The 19,121-nt window shown below is 38.7% G+C and overlaps 2 protein-coding genes and 1 non-coding gene across 3 annotated transcripts in view; 1 reads left to right on the top strand and 2 right to left on the bottom strand.

The window, feature by feature from the left end:
• Window positions 1-1,426: 1,426 nt before the first annotated feature.
• On the bottom strand, window positions 1,427-1,541 carry LOC139692651 (U4atac minor spliceosomal RNA). Its single transcript, XR_011701775.1, has one exon. It is a non-coding gene; the product is annotated as a U4atac minor spliceosomal RNA (small nuclear RNA).
• Window positions 1,542-2,321: 780 nt separating this feature from the next.
• LOC139692621 (uncharacterized) overlaps window positions 2,322-19,121 on the top strand; it is a 66,094-nt gene continuing 49,294 nt past the window's right edge. Inside the window, exons 1-2 of the mRNA XM_071590914.1 lie at window positions 2,322-2,697; window positions 12,286-12,435. Coding sequence (XP_071447015.1) covers window positions 12,363-12,435 — 73 coding nt within the window. The 5' untranslated portion in view covers window positions 2,322-2,697; window positions 12,286-12,362. The remainder of the gene's footprint in view (window positions 2,698-12,285; window positions 12,436-19,121) is intronic.
• LOC139692622 (nucleolin-like) lies at window positions 4,164-14,664 on the bottom strand. Its single transcript, XM_071590915.1, has 8 exons — window positions 14,534-14,664; window positions 14,300-14,406; window positions 13,205-13,279; window positions 10,183-10,266; window positions 9,957-10,055; window positions 4,869-4,978; window positions 4,586-4,679; window positions 4,164-4,311 (listed from the first exon to the last, which is right to left on the bottom strand). Exons 1-7 carry the CDS (start codon window positions 14,552-14,554, stop codon window positions 4,654-4,656), a joined length of 522 nt encoding a protein of 173 aa, XP_071447016.1. The 5' UTR covers window positions 14,555-14,664; the 3' UTR covers window positions 4,164-4,311; window positions 4,586-4,653.

Genomic DNA, 19,121 nt, shown 5'->3' with positions numbered 1-19,121 from the left:
AATATATTATTATCATTGGTTATAATTACATAATTGCCATAGGTGTCAATTAATATATGTTTAATGGAGGACTACTACAATGTGTCACAATCTCAAAGAAATTGTCAGCTAAGTAATTCCAATATTATTGGACAATTAAGGTCAATTCCTCACATGTCTAAAATAATTTCAACCACAATTATGCAAAGAATTGAATCCAGGATAGAGGTCTTAGAAGAGTCCATTTTGTATTCATGCATGGGAGAGGATAATGTGAGGCTATCTGAACTGCATAATTGCAAAAAAAGGGTAAAGATATATATTACCTTCATTGATCTTGAAAATGCTCTTGATATGCTTGAGTAGCATCAATTGTTCATTATGCTGAAAGAAGACAGTTACAAGTAAAAGGTGGTATGAAGTCTCCATAAAGACAAAAATGTAGCAATCATATTCTGGGAATACTCCCAGAAGGTGAACATATGGCAAGGACTGTGGCAGAGATGGTCTCTCATCAGCCATCCTTTTTAATGTATGATTCCATAGTGGAGTGGGAAAGGTAACAACAGAACAGGGGTAAATATACAAGGTGAGATGGGCTAATAAGATAAGGTTAGATGATGACATTGCAGCCGTGACAGAGAGTAGGAAGATTTGATAGATATACTAGAAGAAATTGAAGTGATAGTCTGTGACTAATACAAAATGAAATTAAACGATGGTTAAAAAAATATAATAGTGATGCAAAAGAGTTGGCTTTGGGAGAAAAGACTCTAGAGACAGAGGATTAGTTTGTTCCACTTGGGGAGCAGGATAACTAATTAGATGGGTGCAGCAAGAGGGACTACAAGTGAGCCACAACAACCAGGCCAAGGCAGCATTTAATAAGAAATGCAAATACACCTCTGTCTGCATCAATCTGGGGCTGAGGGAACACCAATTGAGGACCTTTGTACATAGAATCCTTATTTATGGTTGTGAGACCTGGACAGTTAAGGAGAGTTAAGAGTGGAACCATTTGGAATACGGTGTGCATTGCAAAATGCTGAAAATAGCTTGGGTCAATAGATTTAAAAATTAAAAGCTTTTTGTAGTAATGGAATTAGGTTCTGTCTGTGTGGAGTTAAAGAGGAGAAGAAACACAGAATGGTAGTAACTAAAGAATGAAGGATTAATTAAGAATATTTTGGAGAGCTCAGTGGAAGTAAAGAACCATATGAGCAGCCACTACATTGCACAGTTATTGGAGGAGATAGGCGAGTTACAAGAACTGCGCCAAAACATATCAAAGAAGCAACACTATAAAAGGCACCTATTATTATTGTAAGAATACATTTCATTTTCAGGGGGATATTATTAACATTACTTTCGCAAATGAGTAAAGATTGCCTTGGAGTGCATGTAATGCTAAACAATGCTAATTAGTTTTCCCCTTATAAAGTAAAGGGGATCCAAAAATTGCACCTGACGTAAGTGAGGTGCGCGATAGTATATTTGGTGTTAGCACTTACATCTTCTCTATACGATCATTAGATGTAAGAGCTCCCATAGACAAGGATTACTGTTGGGGGGGAAATGAAGACATCCACTTAATATTACCCTACTACGTATACGTGAACGTTACTATTGACGTGGCCAAATTCACATTAATTTGGACTAAATTTTCCTCTGACCACCATGAAGGAATCCGGAAACTTACCGGGTAATTATATGTAAAATATACTGTAAAGTTGGTTCTTAAAGTCTTTAAAACGGCATTTTAAAACAATTAATTGACAGTAAAATACGTAATGCCATCTCTTGGGGATTTTTTAAACTACAAAATGTTCTTCCGTACAGTTGAAATATTTGAATTGCGACATTATTATCTTTTAGGAATCCCAACATAAAGCAAACTTGCACAATTTCATTTTAATACTGATTTCAGAACTAGGACCTCCCTTCCGTATAGCATTGCTGTGGTGCTCTCCATATCGAACAATTATTATGGCTAAAATGGAGCAATAAAATTAATTTAACAAGGTCGTATGGCTCGAGCAATCATTAATATCATCAATTTCTTCAGAATCACCGAGAATGCCGAAAAAAACAATAACTGATCGCTACGGCAACTAATAGTAATACTAATGGGGAAGAATTGAATAATGAACACTGTGCCGAGAAGCTTTTATTATTCAATATGAAGGGTTTATAATAGCCAATCATTAAATATCCAGGAAATTGTGTTAAAAGTACTGCCTTTCCACATCAACGAAAGGAATCAACAACGCCATTGAACATTGGTAATGAGAGTGCGTAAGTGATAAACGTATCTCTTTTGTCAGTTAAAGGTGGGGAAAGTGTTCCTGTTTAAATGTGGTGATACGAGGGAAAATTATATTGTTCTGATGAGATACTGGAATTATCAAATACTTTATCGTCTGAGTTCACTTTTTTAGTCACAGTGTTTGCTTAAATGCCATGTGAACGGTACAGATCAAATTTGGGCCACATGCCGTGTTAGTAGGTATGTGCATTGGAACTCTTACCATGCTGTGCTCACCATTTGGCGCTAACACTCAATTGATGTTATTGTGGACCATATAAGCAGATTAAATCTCATACAATTGGAGAAAGCTTGAGGTACGAATAGATAAGTGCAGAGGAAGTCTACTCAAGACCATGACTCGGGTTAAGTTCTAGCACAGTAATGAAGATGATTCATGAAACAATTTCAATGTAAGTATGATACTTTTCATCATTGTATCGCATCTCTTGGATAGTAAAATTTGTTTTTGAGCACAATTCTAGCTTACTAAGTAAAACGTAAAAGTAGAGCATTGGCTGGATGGACCTTTAGCAATCTAATCATTGGGTGTATTATAGTCTGTGGGTTTCATTCTCATTTTATTTACAACTCTCGCCCTCCATCGCTTTCTGAACTTAAATTCAAGGCAATTGAACACTATAACAGGTGGCAGCTTTTCTTCCCCAAGTTTACCACTAATACCATTCTTATTATTTTATGTAGTGTACTGTGTTTTCATTCTGCTAATCCTCATGACTTTTCCTCAAACTCTTTCTCTGCTTTATTCCAACTTCTCTTTTAGTTTTTCTCTGGTCTTTTCTCAGAGAGCTGTTCTTTCTATTCTAATACTGCCTAATACCATCTTATATAATTAGGGGTGATGCAATTATAATATTTACTATTAAGATATGTTTAATTAGGTATAGTAAATTATGGACTCCTTCATGTTTTGGTATTAAGATTCCTTTATCCTGTGATTGCACAAGAAGAAATGTAAGAGAATGTGAATCTTAATCAAGAAATATGTAAGTATTATTATATTTAACTTTAATGATTTTTACTGCCATCAAATTGTATTATTTCTAGTGTGTTCCATTGCTCTTCATTTTTCTATTGATTTCACTATGCGAAATATGATGACCATCATTTTAGGAAGTTAAAGATTTTTCAATGATGTTTGGACTCCCTTTTTTTTAAATATTGGAATGCTTTGGAACCACTGTTCAAAAAGTTCATTATTTCAATGAATGACTATAGGTATAAGGGTAAGATAATAAGGATTTTCAAGTTGGAACAGTTTGAGCATATTGTTGATGGAAAGATTTGCTTGTTTTTGCATTGGATAACATCGGTTTCATCATGCAGCAACCCCCCCTCCCCCAACCCTTTAATCCTGGCTACACCACTGGTATGTAGAACTTAATTGATGTGAAATAATAAAGGAGAATTCAGTGGTGTTCTTTGGCCTTATTAGGGCCAGACAAATTATATTTTACATTCAGTTACAATGTCTGAATGAATTGTTCCATTACTTTAATAGAACCTAGTTCAAGATTAGTTGTACTCTCATCTGCAAAATCATCATATATAATGATAATTACACTCAAAGTGGGTTCTTCAGCCGGTCTTTCATGGTTGAATTAGATACATACATCCTCAAGAATATTTTTGCGTTTAGTATATGTTAAAATATACATTTTATCATGTCAGCTCATATCATTTCTGTCTTGATTTGTTATATAGGAATGTAAAACCACTTGTCAATTTTCTTTGTCCAAGATGTATACATTGTGAAAATGATCTCTCTCTATAAGGCACCAAAAATCTGGACTAATGTATACTTTGCAGTTTTTTTTGCTCCTTATTTGTTTCAAAATTAATTTTTTTACAGGGTAAATAATTTCAAGTATTTATTGCTGATACAATATCGTATAAAATTTAATTGCAATAATATTTTAAGGAAATACATAGTTTGAGTGCAGATTATAAGATTTAAGTCATTAGCAGAAGTTTTCAGCTTTGATACATGGAATCCACCTGGAAATCTGTAAAATTTAAAATATAATTTTTTATTTGGCATCAAGAGAGTGATTAGTAAAATTTGTTTAAGATCGAGTAATATATTAATTACTACAGTGATTAAGTTACCTCTTTTGAAATATTTACAGAAGAAATAAAGACTTTAATTGGTTGAAGAATATGATTTGAGTTAACATATGATTCAATTTTGTCATACCACAGTTCAAATTAATTCTTACAGAAATGACCAAGTATAGATACACATCAGCTGTCAAGAAAAATTGGTACTTATGTACTTACTTCCAAAGGTATTCTTTTTGTTTCCTTATATTGTCTGTGTTCCTCATTTTGTTAGACTTTCTTTGTCATTAATTCTCATATCTGGGCTGTGTAGCTGTAATAACAAAATTTCATTATTAGGAGTACGTATTTTAAATCTATTCATATTATATTATAAATATAATAGGGGTGTAATTTTAATTTTTTTCCCTCGTAATAATGAAATTTCCATCATCTTATATTATCTACTTTGATTATAAGAGTTGGGTTCTCAATTAATTAATAATGGAGATAGGACACTGACCAATTGGTGGAATCTTTTCAGGATATGATGATTGGTCATCTTTCTTTTGATCTTTTGATGCTTCTCCTTGACTTCCTGGCAACTCTGATTGACTGTAGTTGAGTTGTCGTCTGAAAACAATTGCAAACTCATGAAGTGAATTTTTAATCTCTCATTACATAAATGAAGGACGAATTAATATACTATACATAAGATTTATTTGTATATTCAATGAAGTGGCAGTGCCAATGGTAAGAAAATCCTTCATATTAGAATGACTTGATATCTGACACTCTAATGAGAGTTGCATTCATTGTTCGGGGTGGTTCTCAGTAGTGAAAAACTCGTCGAAATCAGTCACATTTTGGAACTGGTGCTGGTAAATTTGTTTTGAGTACTTGTAAAAAGCTTAAATTCTGAGAAAGGAAATGTAATAGAGCTTTAATACACTTTCTATGTTAGTCCTGTCGTCATCGGTAATGTCCTATACGCTAGATGAAATGTGAAGGACGACAAACCTTAATAAATATTTTAGCATATTTTAACTATGCGTGTCTTGAGTTAGGTGGATTTTTTGCGAAGCTACTTCAAGTTTCAACGCATCAGAGGAAATTCGTGACTGTCACCGAAGCGCAACACTACGCTTAGCGCTCAAAATACTTGTATATCCTTATAGCCGTATCCTGAATATTCGATTAGCGTCAAGAAGTGAGTGAGTAACTGCTCTGCTAACATTCCCCTTACGGCAGTTTGCAGCGGAAATTTCGAAGAGCTAGTCGTGCCAGCACTGAGGGTGTAAATTTGAGATCCTCTCCATCCTCCCTCGCCTTCACTCGCTAATTCGACCAACGACCGATGGTCGCATGATCGAAGACGGTGTTAGACGTACTATTTCGCAGGTTTGAGGAGGTTAAATGCCTGCGTAGTAATCGATCGATACTAATGTTCCGCTTCCGTGCGGCTACGTTTTGGTCCTTCCAATTTCCAATGACCATCATCGATCATTTCATGAGCGCCGCTTGTTCGCGAAAGACCGAAGACTTCATTCCTGTTGTCTGTAGTGGTTTCTCCCACGACGCGACGGTCTGGTTGGCACGTTTGCCGTTCAATTCTCCGCCCATCATTTTGAGTTCAAATCTTCCTCCACACACCTTTCAACTAATGTCTTATTTACGCTTGCCCCCCCCTCCCCCGTGGGGTGCCCAAAGAAATATTGCATCTGAATATTCTCATTTTCAGAAAAGTGCAAAATTGGTACTACACAGAGCCGCTTTTCATTGCCATAATGATTCCATTTAAGGCATGTTCCATTTATTCACTACTGATTCTCTTTCTCTAAACATGGATAGGACGGTTGGCCTTCGATTCCACACCAATAAATCTCCTCCTATCTCCGTCTTTCTGATAACATTAAACAACATCGCTTTAACACGTTCCCATTCCATTAAATTATAAGGATACTTTTCATTTCAGGGATAAGGATACCTAAACGAAAATGTTGATTGGTCAACACTTCAACTTTATCATTGAGGGTATTTTTCCTGGAATTTACAACCTACGTGAACTTTTGGGTGTTTTCTCCATCGGCACATTCAAATTAATGTACTTCGCCGATATTAATTGGCACTAAACATATGCTATAACTTTTTTTGGGGAAATGATAATTACTTCGAAAAAGCTTTCTTTCTACAGAAGATAATTGTAAGGTTATCTGCACACTGCCACTACAGACCCATGGCAAGCCTGACTCTCCATCGTTATTGAAATATTGAGGGATACTCCCATTCCCTTGCCTATACATTCTTATTTGTGCCTAGTGCGTAAGAAAATATCTCCAATTGTTTTCCGAAAATTGGTAGTATCAACAATATGTTATACGAAGGTGACATGGTATCCAATTAATCGATTATAATTTAACATTAGCCAAAATGGCCCCCAAAATGCAGCATCTATTCTCTATGGTAAAATCCTGCTGAAATAAAATACCTCCTCCTATTGAAGCTCCAAGAAAGACCTGAGAACCTTCTTGACGAGTAAATGTTTCAATTACAGCCTGTCTGAGACCCTCAATGGCTTAAGGCCCCAGTTCATTTATAATTTATAGAAGTAGTAGTTTTTAGGGGAGACCACCGACAGCTAAGGTCATTTGCGCCATAGGGGATGGACAAGAAAGGATGAGGGGTGGAGAGAAACCTGGCGTCGGCATTAGCCTACTCTTTACGAGAGGCGCCAAAAGGTCCGCAGCTTAACGTCCCATCCGACGGACGGCGTACTCACTCACTCAAAGTGGCCTCCACAAAGCACCTCAAGTAGGGATCGAGATACCTCTGAAAAATATTCAACACCGCCGGGATTTGAACCCGCGCCCTCAGGGTGGGAAGCCAGTACGTTAGCCCCCGCACCATCTCGATCCCCTTTATAATTTATTTCAACTCAAAAGTGTGTATTCCTAGTATTGGTTTTATATTTGTACATACTATCATGATTGACAAAAGTTAATGTTTATTCTAACCAACGGATTGAAATAAATTTATCATTATTTATGTGCGCCCGCCCGGGTTTGATTTATCCAGATGCGTGGTGAAACGCGCACCCGCTCCCACCGATCCTTACGTACTTCTGAGGGCTCACGAAATGATACTCGGCACAGTGTGCCGAATATTTCGATGAGACAAAGTTTAGAAAGATATTTATTTGACAAGTTTTGCAAAATTGTTTTCTTTTTTCTGTTTTTACTAATCGCGTTGGATGTGACGAGCTTCCTCTTTTTATTCCCTGGGATCGTTTTTTCCTGGTGTATCCTACTCTCCATTTCTATTTAGCTTGTTTTCCATCTGCTAATTCACCATGCTCCTTATGAAAGCCTTAAAAGGTCGTCTGTAATGGGTGTAATTAGGCCGACAAAACACGCTGGACTACGCTCTATTTCAACCTTGTACTTTTAGCTACATGGTGAGTGAATGAGTACTTTCCTTAAAATCATTACCTCATTTGCCGAATTATTTTTTTCTATGAGTTATGCTTGAAGGAATGATAGTACTAGGGAAGTGCAATTTTAAGGGAGGGGCTAATTTTTCTGCAAAGGGCCCATTGATCCCTAAGGGCCGCCGAGGCGGTATGTAATTATGAGAATGAAATCACGAATAGAAATTTCTTCATGTTTGGAATAGCTATAGTAGACTTCCCTAACGTTGATGAAATGAAAGGGTCAACCCGCATAAACGCCCAGAATCTTGAACAGTGGGTGAGACCTGCTGTGTGTCATTCGCGGATTATTTCAAATTTTGTGTTATTTTGCACTATAATTCGAAGAGTGCTCGATTACTGGGTGTACGTGAAGATGAAAATGTAATGTACGAACTAGTAGCTGAAAAGGAAGAAAGATCCTGCTACCTGCAACGTTGGGTTGCATTCCCTGCCTTTCACAGTCTCCTCGGGGGGTAGAGTGTTTTGTGTTGCATGTTCATGTGGTGGTGGAGTTTCGTATTATTCCTTGTTGTGTCCTGGCTTGCGCGTTGTTGGATGGCTTTCGTGCTGCATCCTGGGGTGCAGTTTTTTGTTTGTTTGCGGTATATGTGTTTGCATGAGTGTTGGATGAAGGGATTTTTGCATACGTGTGTGCGCTGCTGTGGGTGTAATTTTCCATGTTGTTGTTTTGCATGTGGTATTATACCTTTTTACAGTTGGTGACCTAACACCCCCCGCCACACGCCCTTGCGGCGGCTTGCGGGGTATTATGTAGATTTAGATGGAGAAGATAAGAAATCCGTGAGCCAATATGTTTTCCTGCAGCCCCTGTTTTTGAGGGCATGCTGGATTTTAATTACTTTGAGTGAAAGATTTTGTCGGGAGGGTGTGTAAGTGCTATGAGATTTTACTGTTTATGACTCTGTTTCTTCCGACCCCAGGATTTCTTTTGTAAGGTAATGGACGAGCTCATAGGCGGGAGGATGAATTACTGAAATAACGGTCCTCATGATTTTGTGGTTGGTGAATCTGAAGCAATGAGTTTAACTATGGGATTCTAGTGTTTTCGGTTTTTAGAAAATAGCGCAGTTTCCCGTCTGTGATTTAATATGCCCATTGTCGACATTTTTGTGTTCGTGATTATTTTTTTTGGGTATATATGCCGTTTCAGATTGTGTTTATGGCATTTTATGAGTTCATTTTTGACAAGAATGGTGGTGTTGGGCAAAGCGGTCCCTCGACGAATTCGATGAAATAGGAGAATAAATTTATTCTCACCTATCACACTCTTCATCTTATTTTCTAATCGTTCTCCATGAGTTCAAAATGATTCAAATAGCCTCGTCAATCGATGATCTCTCGAGATAACTGACATGATTTAACAAATCTGCGCTTATGAAATTGTCATCATCCCGGTAACTCGAATTTCGAATATGATCGTTGTTCAAGTACAAACTTCCTTTTTTTGTAGATGAACGAAATAGAATTTGAGAAAATTCGTCTCTTCTATTTTGCAATAGTTTCTCCATTTATAATATATATATATATATATATATATATATATATATATATATATATATATATTAAATTATTACTATTATAAAGATATTAAAATATTATAATGCTGGTTTATGCTGGTTGCTTAATGGCACGTCTGATATTGTATTACCGTGTTGCTTGCATGCGTAATACCATTCTTGTTTGTGCTTTCCTTAGTAAGTGTGGCTGGGCCCAAGTATTAGTATGGATTCTGTTTAATTTACAATGCAGTAGGCATTCATAAACGTGCGTTTTTACAAGTTAAAGCGCAACTGTGCAACTAATCCTACTCAAGACTGGTTTGAAACGGAATTAAGTAACTTCAAAATATCCTGAAATATTTTGCTTTTTAATGTCTTTTTTTAAAGGTATATAAAAAGTCGTATATGTTTTTATTGGTATTCACGTATACGTCCATTAGACCATTGTCCGTAACTGACAATGCGAGCGTACAGTGCTTTGGCGTTTCTTGTGGGATTATTGTTTGTGTGAGGTATAGAATGCCGTGGTTATCGATTGGCGAGTGCGTGCGCCGTCCATTATAGCAAGGTCGGTTGTGAGATGTCGGAAGCCATTTTACTCGGGCTATCCTCTGAAACTCACCTGGACCTGGCGTTGTCTCCGTCAGGGTGGTCATCTCCCTCCGAATCTTCGTCGTCATCGTCGTCGCTGTCCTCTTCCGACTGGTCGTCGGCTTGCCTCCTGTAGAGGGATATGCACATGAAAGGGTCGCAGCTACGTGAAATCGTGGACTTTAATAGGCACGCCTCCCAAGGTAGGCAGAGACAAATCAAAAGAGTCCCGGGATACTAGGGCCTGATGTGCTCACCTGAACAAGCTCTTGGCGGTGGTAGATGACTTCCGCTCATCGCTTTCCTTTGATTCGGATTCCGACGAGTCTATGGATCCAGGCCTGCGAAGCGAAAAGCGTAAAACGTTAAGTGAGAAACGAGATAGAATAGGGTTGGTGCGGTAACTAGTATTGGTTTCCCACCCCGAGGTGGCATCAGTTTTCAGTGCCAGCCCGATCCTTACTTATGGTGCTGTGTGGAGAGCGCGTCAAGCACGCCGTCCGTCGGATGGGGCATTAAACTGTGGACCTAAAGTCCCATTTTGTTTGAGTGGGCTATGAGAGCTGGTACCAGCCAATTCTAATCAACCCATGAGGATGATGATGAGTAATATGTTCAATGGAGAACAACCGAGTTCTGAGGCCATTTGCACTCTAAGGACAGCTGGGAAAGTTGACGAAGTTTTAAGGGACGTAGGAAGGGTGGAGTGAAACTCGGCATCAGCTATGACCGAATTCTGACGGAACACGCCAGCTGGTTTACCGCTTAATCTCCAATCCAGTGGGCGAAATATTAGGGCTTAAGTGCCTTCTAAAAGGCACCCGAGTAGGAGTGGGAATAACCCTGGAATACTCGCTTCCTCCCCGATTCTACCCTACAACATGACGTTCTGATTGCCATAATTTTATCCAAAACGCATATTATCTACCTGGCTATAGCTCACGTATCTAATTTCTCCCTCCATCAGCCTTCAACATTCCACTTTTCCTGTCGTTTTTTAATTTCTCTCAACAATCATCTATCCTCCCCTACCATGCCTAGAACTTCTTCGCTTGTTTTCTTCGTCAACTTCACTTTTCCCGCACTTTTTATTGAATTATGGTGAAGGGTTTTTTCAATTAGTTGGAATCTATCATAGAACTTATAGAATAATGCTTTTGTCGATGACAAAGCGTTCACTCGGTTTGGCGTGATTGCGAATTTTGCGGGTACCTATTATTTAACCTAACGTCCCGTTGTCTTAGAAACTTCCCTAATCTGCTTTTCGCCTTTCACTCTCTGTTTCATTGATAGACCGACTCTCTAATGAGAGAGAATCGTCTCAATCTGCTCCTTGCCAAGATATACCTGTCTCCCGGCTCCCATCATCATCCCTTCTAAAGGTGGGAAAATTCATCCCCACATCTTCATCCTACAGTCTCCTGTAACTACATCCTACAGTCCGTCAGGTAACGTTCGGCATATTCTCTTGATGGACTTCCAAATAGTTTTCATGGATTATAATGCTGTTTGAAATTTTGGTTGGCGTCGTGGACAACCGATGACGGCGGAGCGACGCATCCGAGCTGCTTCATGCGCGACCTTAATGGCGCCGTTTAATTCAGTATTCACGATTCTCCCACTGTAACCGCCACCAATGACTTAAGGTGAAACATTATTTTTTCATATAGATGAAGAGATATAGAAGTTGTGATTCTGTTGCCCTTGGTAGGTTCCCCTCTGCTTAACATGCCATTGAATCATTAGAAAAACTTCTCCACTCCCCTCGGCTCCACCCTTCCCTCAACATGCCGTCCCCGGTGGCGGTAGGGCAACGCCCTCGCGTGCCAACTAAGAGGTCGCGGGTTTGATTTCCGCCGTGGTGGGTTTTAATCCACTATGGGGATGGTAGTTTTTGATTGTCTTTAATGTTTGTTTAGGGGTTAGGTGGAAAAAAGAACTTGTAAATCTTGCCCCAGTGAAGTCGTTAAATAAATAAATAAACATCGCCATCTGATCAAACCTTGAAGCAATGCCCTCCAATAATCTAGGAAACCTTCCTTCGGATTGACATTACTTATAAACAATATCCACAAATAACAAACGAACTTTGAAATATTGTTTGAAGTATGCAGAACAATAACCAACGAAACACCACCTCGACGTTCTTTGTACTCCTCCATCGGTATTGCCTCTTTTCCCCACCCCCGTTAGCAATTCCGTTACCTCCCATCTGTCCAAACACCCTTTATAACAATGGGTGTAGCAGTGTTACTCCTGATGATGACTTCGTTTTATTGCAACTGGGTTGTTATAACAATATATTAGTGAACATGAATCAAAATTCATTTTAGTCAATGCTTTCTTCCCCTATCTTGCAGAGTGCCAAAAACCTCGACTTCCGGAACGTCTGTGGTCATCCTCACTTTTTAGTGCAAAACTGGAGAACGAGAGAAACATGGAAGGATGTGGACGGTGGAAAAAGACGCGATATCAGCACTGCTTTACTCCTAGTGTCGTTAGGCGCCTAGGTAAAAATATCCTTCCATACTCATTATTGACCATGTTATTGTCCCATTCTTAGACTTTTCTCTTTGCCCTTTGTAGTTGATGAAAAAATAAACTGAGCGATGGGAATTATGTTTCCATTTAAGATTTTGGTATTGGGAAAAATTTTCTTGGCTAGTCATACTCCATATTGAGATTCAGGGAAAATACATCACGTATTATATGGGTAAAACACAGCATGAATCGTGAACTCCTTTAACCAGTGGTCTCAGGTGCATGCCCGAGAGAGAGAGAGAAAACTTCCACAGTGTTCTCCTCAAAACTATCCCTGATACTAAAATATCCATCGTGTCGTATTAACCCGTACTAAATACAGTATACATTACCGTATCGTAGTTTCGTATTAACTGCCATTTCGTTTGAATTTAGTTCGCTAAATTGTCTTCATTTTTGCATATTCCCTCCAGATATTCAAGTAATCCGATTTTTCAGAGGTTGGTATGGCGGTGGCGGCTTTGTGCCGCGCGGAAAGAACACTTCACATGTTCATTTGCGGCGTTCGTTGGGTTGGACTTTGATCTGCGTACCACGTGGACCTGCGCATCTCGTTCAGGGTAGGCTAATTGCAGGATTTATTCAGCGTTCATCATCCCCGAGACTCGACATTTTGTCTCAATTACCGTTCACAAGTTACCCCCGTTCGAAGCGTACGAATTAATACTTAGGCGTTAAAACTGCGAAGCGAAGGGAATTTTAGACAAAAAATGAAAAAAAATCAGAAAAATAACTCACGGAAACACCTTGGTGCCGGAGGGAGCCGATGCGCTGGCCGACAGCGGCGACACGGTTTGCGGCACCGGGGCAGCGCTAAAAAGAAACATGTAGACGGTGGATGTTAGAGCAATGCAAAACATACCTGATTCCGATCAACTTATCATAACTTTTGAATTTTCAGTTGACAGTTGTATAACCTTTCTCGCTGAATTTACGGGCCTTGCGATGTGTTTTCTTAAAGACACGAGGAAGTTGATTTAAAATACATAGCCGTGGTCTGGATTTTCTCGTCTTCTCCCGTGAACAAAGGTGCCATTTAAACTTCACAACTTAAAAATAAAGCTGTGGGATATAGAACCAACGATGGAAATCAAAATATTTGCTTGCAGAAACAGATTCCTATGTTCATCGTTTAAGTATGCTGAAAAATCTTGTGAATTTTCTATTTTTTTTACTGGCCCTCAAAAATACGAAAGCAGTTTCTTTTCGATTGAGATTTGTTATTTTGAATAAAATAGTCATCTTTGAATGAAACAATCATTTTGACTCCTAGCATTGAAACTTAGTTAAACTACCGAAGTTTTAATTCAATGGCAGAATGATAAGATATTTTTTCGATATATGACGTATATCATAAGTTAACTGAAGATTTAAATCAACGTCTTAAGTGTCAACTGATAACACGGATAATGGGCGGTTTAACTTTCAAGCTCATTCATCGTTATTGGAACTACGGCCCCCATTAATGTTCCGAACATTGTGGCATTAGGGTAAATGGTTGCTATTACAGACTGATTTTAAAATTCAAAGCCGATATCCGATGAATAAAAGGCAAATTTTGTTGAGCGATATCAGACGGGTTTAAATATGATGAATTCCGCCATATGATGACTATTAATCAGTAGTTAAACAACTGCGATTTCTTGAGTTCTGAGGGTCCTAAAAGTCAAGATAGAACTTAACAATCACGCGATTGCTACATTCTCTCAAATTTTTAAGGCGGTGTTTTCTCTTGATTGTCGATACATTAAGTGCCATATGGTTCGATGAGAACTTTCAAAATGCCTTTATCATTAAGTTTCGTCTAAGATCGCCAACGCCAAGGTAACACACCTTGTTTCATCCTTAGAAGTCACCGACGTGGATTTAGCGGTGGTCACATCTCCAGTGGGATGGGATCTAGCTGAGATGACAGCTGCCAGGAGGACCCCGCAAAATACCTGTCGAAAGACGTACATGGACAGTAGTTATGTTGGCATCCATCCGTTGATCGGGGAACAAAAGATCCACACCAAGCAAAATCAGATTCGCAATGGATGATGATAGCCAGGGGCCCTTCTTACTTACCAGCATTGAGCAGACCTTCATTTTCGTTGATCTTCCTTAACCACTGAGAGGGGAAAATACTCTGGACGCTTGATGAATGCCGCTACCATTTTATACTAGGAGGCTCATGAGTCATGGAAATGTTGGTTAAGACACTAATTTGACCGCTCGGTAGGGATGTGTACATAGAAGTGGATGGATTCTCATCCCTCTAAACGGTGAGCAATCGCTTCTCATTCAAGGACGATATATTTGCCACACGACGGCGGTGGTTCGACCGGCCAGGATATTTCTTCTCCTACTTCTCTCCTTCCTCCCCTCTCTACACCCCCCTCGCACTCTTTCTGATTGAGAGCAGCACTCACAGGTTCTAACCAGTAAACAAGCCAATTGATTTGACGAGTCACCTGCCAATATGCCGCGACAATCATTTGCGACTAGTAACCCTTTGATAATGATCGCATGGTGTTGTGGCATGAATAGTACGCGGTCATGTCTTTCATTCAGTTTACTCCTTGGGAGTGGAGTGGATTTCCATAGTAACCCTGATGTCCACAAATATGTTGTAATCCGCGAATTAATGCGTATTTAAAATAACTTGAAAAAATCATCGCTTTCATTTCTAAGTTTACTACAAAAAAGAGAGATTAGATTTTTCTCCAGTAGTCAAAACATTTTAATAGGCGCGTCGCTAACGGTTGAAGTGCGAGCACTTCATTTAATCAAATTTCAATGTTAAAAATTACTTTAAAATAAGATCAATGTAAGCCAATGGTGTTACTCGTATTAATATTTTTGGTCAATGTAGGAGCACCCATTTTCTAGTTTTAAATTCGTTTTTAAATTAAACTTTTCCTCTAAGAAGTACTTTAAAGTATTTTTTTGAATTTTTAGGTTCACTCTCTCTTTGATCTTTACTGAAGCATTCTCTTATGACATGCCTTTCCAACTGAAATACGAGTACTCAACTCCAACTTCTTGGCGACATTCGATCCTCCAACGCTACCCCAGAATTAGAGACCCTTATTGCTGATGATGTGGAAAATTCGGCGATGCGGGGAGAAGGGATGGGAATCAAGTCAAATTTGAAAGCTGACCAATAAGACCTTTAAATAAATTCCCATATTGTTAAATGATAATTCCTTTGAATTGCTAAAAAAGACTAAATAAAAACGTGTAAAAATAACATTTTCCTAGAAAGGGCGCGTCGCATGCATGTAACAAAAATATTGTTTTATTTTGCAAAATAAAACAATAAATGCTAAAACAATGCTAAATAAATAAATGCATATTTTGCTAAAATAAATTCCTGCTCGTTACGAATTCTAACTCTTTTCAATTATTCCACTATTGCTCTTCTGTGACAATTAATGTAATTAATTGTTCGTGAATCCAATCAATTAGCAAATTACTTATCAGTGTGGTTGTAGGTAAATCGCAGCTATATTTTGGCAATTAATATTTTTTAATGTGCGCGGTGAATATGCACATTGGATGTTTAAATTCATTACTTAATCTAATTATTTATTTTTTTAGGATTGATAATTTTGGGATGTGTTTTGGTTACAGCTAACTGGCCTCTCAAAACCTTTTTCGTTCCTTCTTGTTTACCTAAAAATGAAGTTTTTTGTCTAACAGTGTATTATATTTTAACAATTTTTACGTTTAAAAAGTATTGCTTCATACAGGTTATACATAGGAGTACACTGAAGGCAGCCTATCCAAAATCTGTGCATGTCTCAGACTCCATTGGTTGCGGGTATCGGGTGGATCGGCATGACGTCCAATTATGGCCTGTGGATTAAGACGGAGCTGTTCATTATCACCCGTGCTAGTCAGTGTACATTCGTAGGGAATGGCCAGAGAGGTATGAGAAGGGCTGGCGGTTGAAATTAGTGCCGGTGGGGAAACTCATAAAATCTGCTAAATTTGTGGATGATCAAGACTTAATTAGCTTGTCATCAAATGAATTTTTATCATTATTTAGCGTATTACAGAACCATTTTCATAGGTAAGGGATCGGAATTACTCATTGGAAATTCATACTAATTAATTCTCGAGAAATAGGTAGGATAAGTTAAACATCGAAGTCGGAGGGCACGAATTAGGATAGGTTGAGCACTTTATTTATTTAACAGTAAGTTTTGGAGGTGGTATTTTGCGTAGTATCATCACATGGCTGGACATTAAACAAGAATTTCGTCGGGTAAGGAAGCTTTAACAAGGAGGAAGAAGATAAATGTTGAGAAAAACTAGGAATAAGGATGCAAAGGAGAGATCGGGGAAGACTTCAATATGAACGTAGTTTTGTATGGCTGGAAAAGTTGTCAATTGCGGCAAGAGGAGAAGCTATTATTGGAGGCTCTTCATGAGGTGTTGATGTGGATAAGAATGGAAAAAATAATACGAGCGGAAAGGAGAGCAAACGGAAAAGTGCGAGGCACAAAGTGAAAAGATTATTGGCAGAATTTCGAAAAGGCAGGACGAGTGGATGCAGGAAGTACTGAAACGCTGATAGAGGGCATGATGTTGGACAAGTGGACCAGATGGAGGAAATGAATGAGGAAAATGAAGGGAATTGTCGGAGAAGGTTAGTGGAGTTCTAAAGTGGTTTATTTAATAATGAGATTTAATATTAAGTACCATGTTAAGCGGGGATTAGAACTATGACAGCTCTTAGCATCTGGGTCCATAAAACATCCACCTTAACCAGTAGAATACTGCTTATAATAATATTTAATAAATTTCACGCCCGTTAGAATTGCTTAAACGGAGAGAATTGAAGATTTTTACTTTATTAAATTGTGAAGAGCTTTGCATTTTATTAGAGATTGGATCGAAGTTATTTAGATATTCAGTTAGACACCTACCTCTGCTTCGATATATGTGCTTCACCAAAAAGTGATGTTGACCATCATCGGTATACATTAAATAATTCGCAAATGAAAAAATACTTTTCTTTTGGAAAAAATACGAGTGCATTCAATTATTGCATAGACGTGATTGAAATTTTACTATAAAATTGACTTCTGAATTTGTGGGCGAAGTTAAATGAACGTATTTTGTTTAATTAACTGTACTGGGCATACTGTGTACTTTATATAATGACTCGAATGTGCCTTACTAAAGGTTCATACAGATAGTTAGTATGCTCTATTTAAAATGATAGTAATATTTTGGATAATATAGAGCTTTTATGATAGTTTATAATTTCAGCAAATCTTTAAATGAAGAATAAAATATTGATTTCCGAGTGAATCAAATTAGGTTTTGTGATAATCAGTGCAAACAGATTAGTTAATAATGAGCTGTATCTGTCAGTGATATTGATCTCAAGTTCCTAGTAGTAGTAGTAGTTTTTAGGGGAGGCGACCGACAGCTAACGTCATTTGCGCCATAGGGGATGGATAGGAAAGGATGAAGGGTGGAAAGAAACCCGGCGTCGGCATTAGCCTACTCTTTACGAAAGGCGCCAAGGGGTCCGCAGTTTAACGTCCCATCCGACGGACGGCGTACTCACTCAAAGTGGCCTCCACTAAGCACCTCAAGTAGGGATCGAGATACCTCTGAAAAATATTCAACACCGCCGGGATTTGAACCCGCGCCCTCAGGGTGGGAAGCCAGTACGTTAGCCCCCGCACCATCTCGATCCCCCTCAAGTTCCTTTTCGTGAGAAATGTCCTTATATTTCTTTTTCCCAACCTACCGAACGATATTAGTATCGGGAAATTCCATCGCCTAACTAAACTGACCGTATTTTACCTCCTTTAAGTTATCCATTGTCTGTCTATAATTATCGACAAATACTTTGGATTCGATTTAGGCGATATTGTATCGACGACGTGCCTTGACATGAGTTATTAATTTTCTCATAGGTCAATGCTTTAGAAATTTTTTATTGCGATTACGCCTAATCAATATACAAGTATCAATGTATTCGAACAGAAACCGTTGTTCTTACCCCGAAAAAGAAAACCGATTGCATCTTCAATACCGAAAATCTCAGTTTGGCGATTTCCGGCAGAAGAAGTCATATTGTCAGACAAGAATGACAAAAGTCGGTTATTCAGTCCTAATATACCTTTCATGAGTAGTTTGCTGTAAAATCAGAGCAAGCTAGCTGACTGACTTGATCACTTTGAGGGAGGAGCTCTTTTCGCAAGAATATGATGTGTGAAATTCCAGCATCAGGTTTGGGGACGCTCATTTCCCTGTGCCACTTGAGGTTTCTCAGAATAGCCTGGTAACTGAAAGACCACACAGATTGGGTGAAGGTGGAGATACCGGCCTGACGCTCTACCCCTGGACTACTGACCCGGGAGGGCCCAGGTTCAATTCCCGGGGAAGCCTCTCTGGGAACCGTAATCAGCACAGGAGAAAGAGCACAGGGAAAGGATCTGCCCCCCCTACCCTGATGTGTGAATTTCACACGCCGTTGGGCTTAGTGCTGGGTGAACTCTATCATAACCTACCAAACCGACCTTCGGGTTGATTACTGTGTGTGTGACTGCAAAGGCGTCTGACCCCAGTGGGGTGGCCATTTAGTGATGGTGTTACGTTAAAAATACTATTGAGGAAGACAACGGGAAACCACCTCAATTATCATTCT

The sequence above is a fragment of the Hetaerina americana genome, unplaced genomic scaffold (genome assembly GCF_022747635.1).
Source record: "Hetaerina americana unplaced genomic scaffold, ioHetAmer1.1.p SCAF_4, whole genome shotgun sequence".
NCBI classification, from domain to species: Eukaryota; Metazoa; Arthropoda; class Insecta; order Odonata; family Calopterygidae; genus Hetaerina; species Hetaerina americana.
This window is presented reverse-complemented; position numbering and strand designations above follow the sequence as displayed.

Bases quoted from the DNA above. Each gene is read 5' to 3' on its own strand.
- LOC139692622 (XM_071590915.1), bottom strand. From the start codon at position 14,554: ATGAAGGTCTGCTCAATGCTG. The intron at 13,280-14,299 runs GTGTGTTACCTT...GTTTCTTTTTAG, and splicing joins ACTTCTAAGGATGAAACAAG to CGCTGCCCCGGTGCCGCAAA. The intron at 10,056-10,182 runs GTGAGCACATCA...ATCCCTCTACAG, and splicing joins ACCGCCAAGAGCTTGTTCAG to GAGGCAAGCCGACGACCAGT.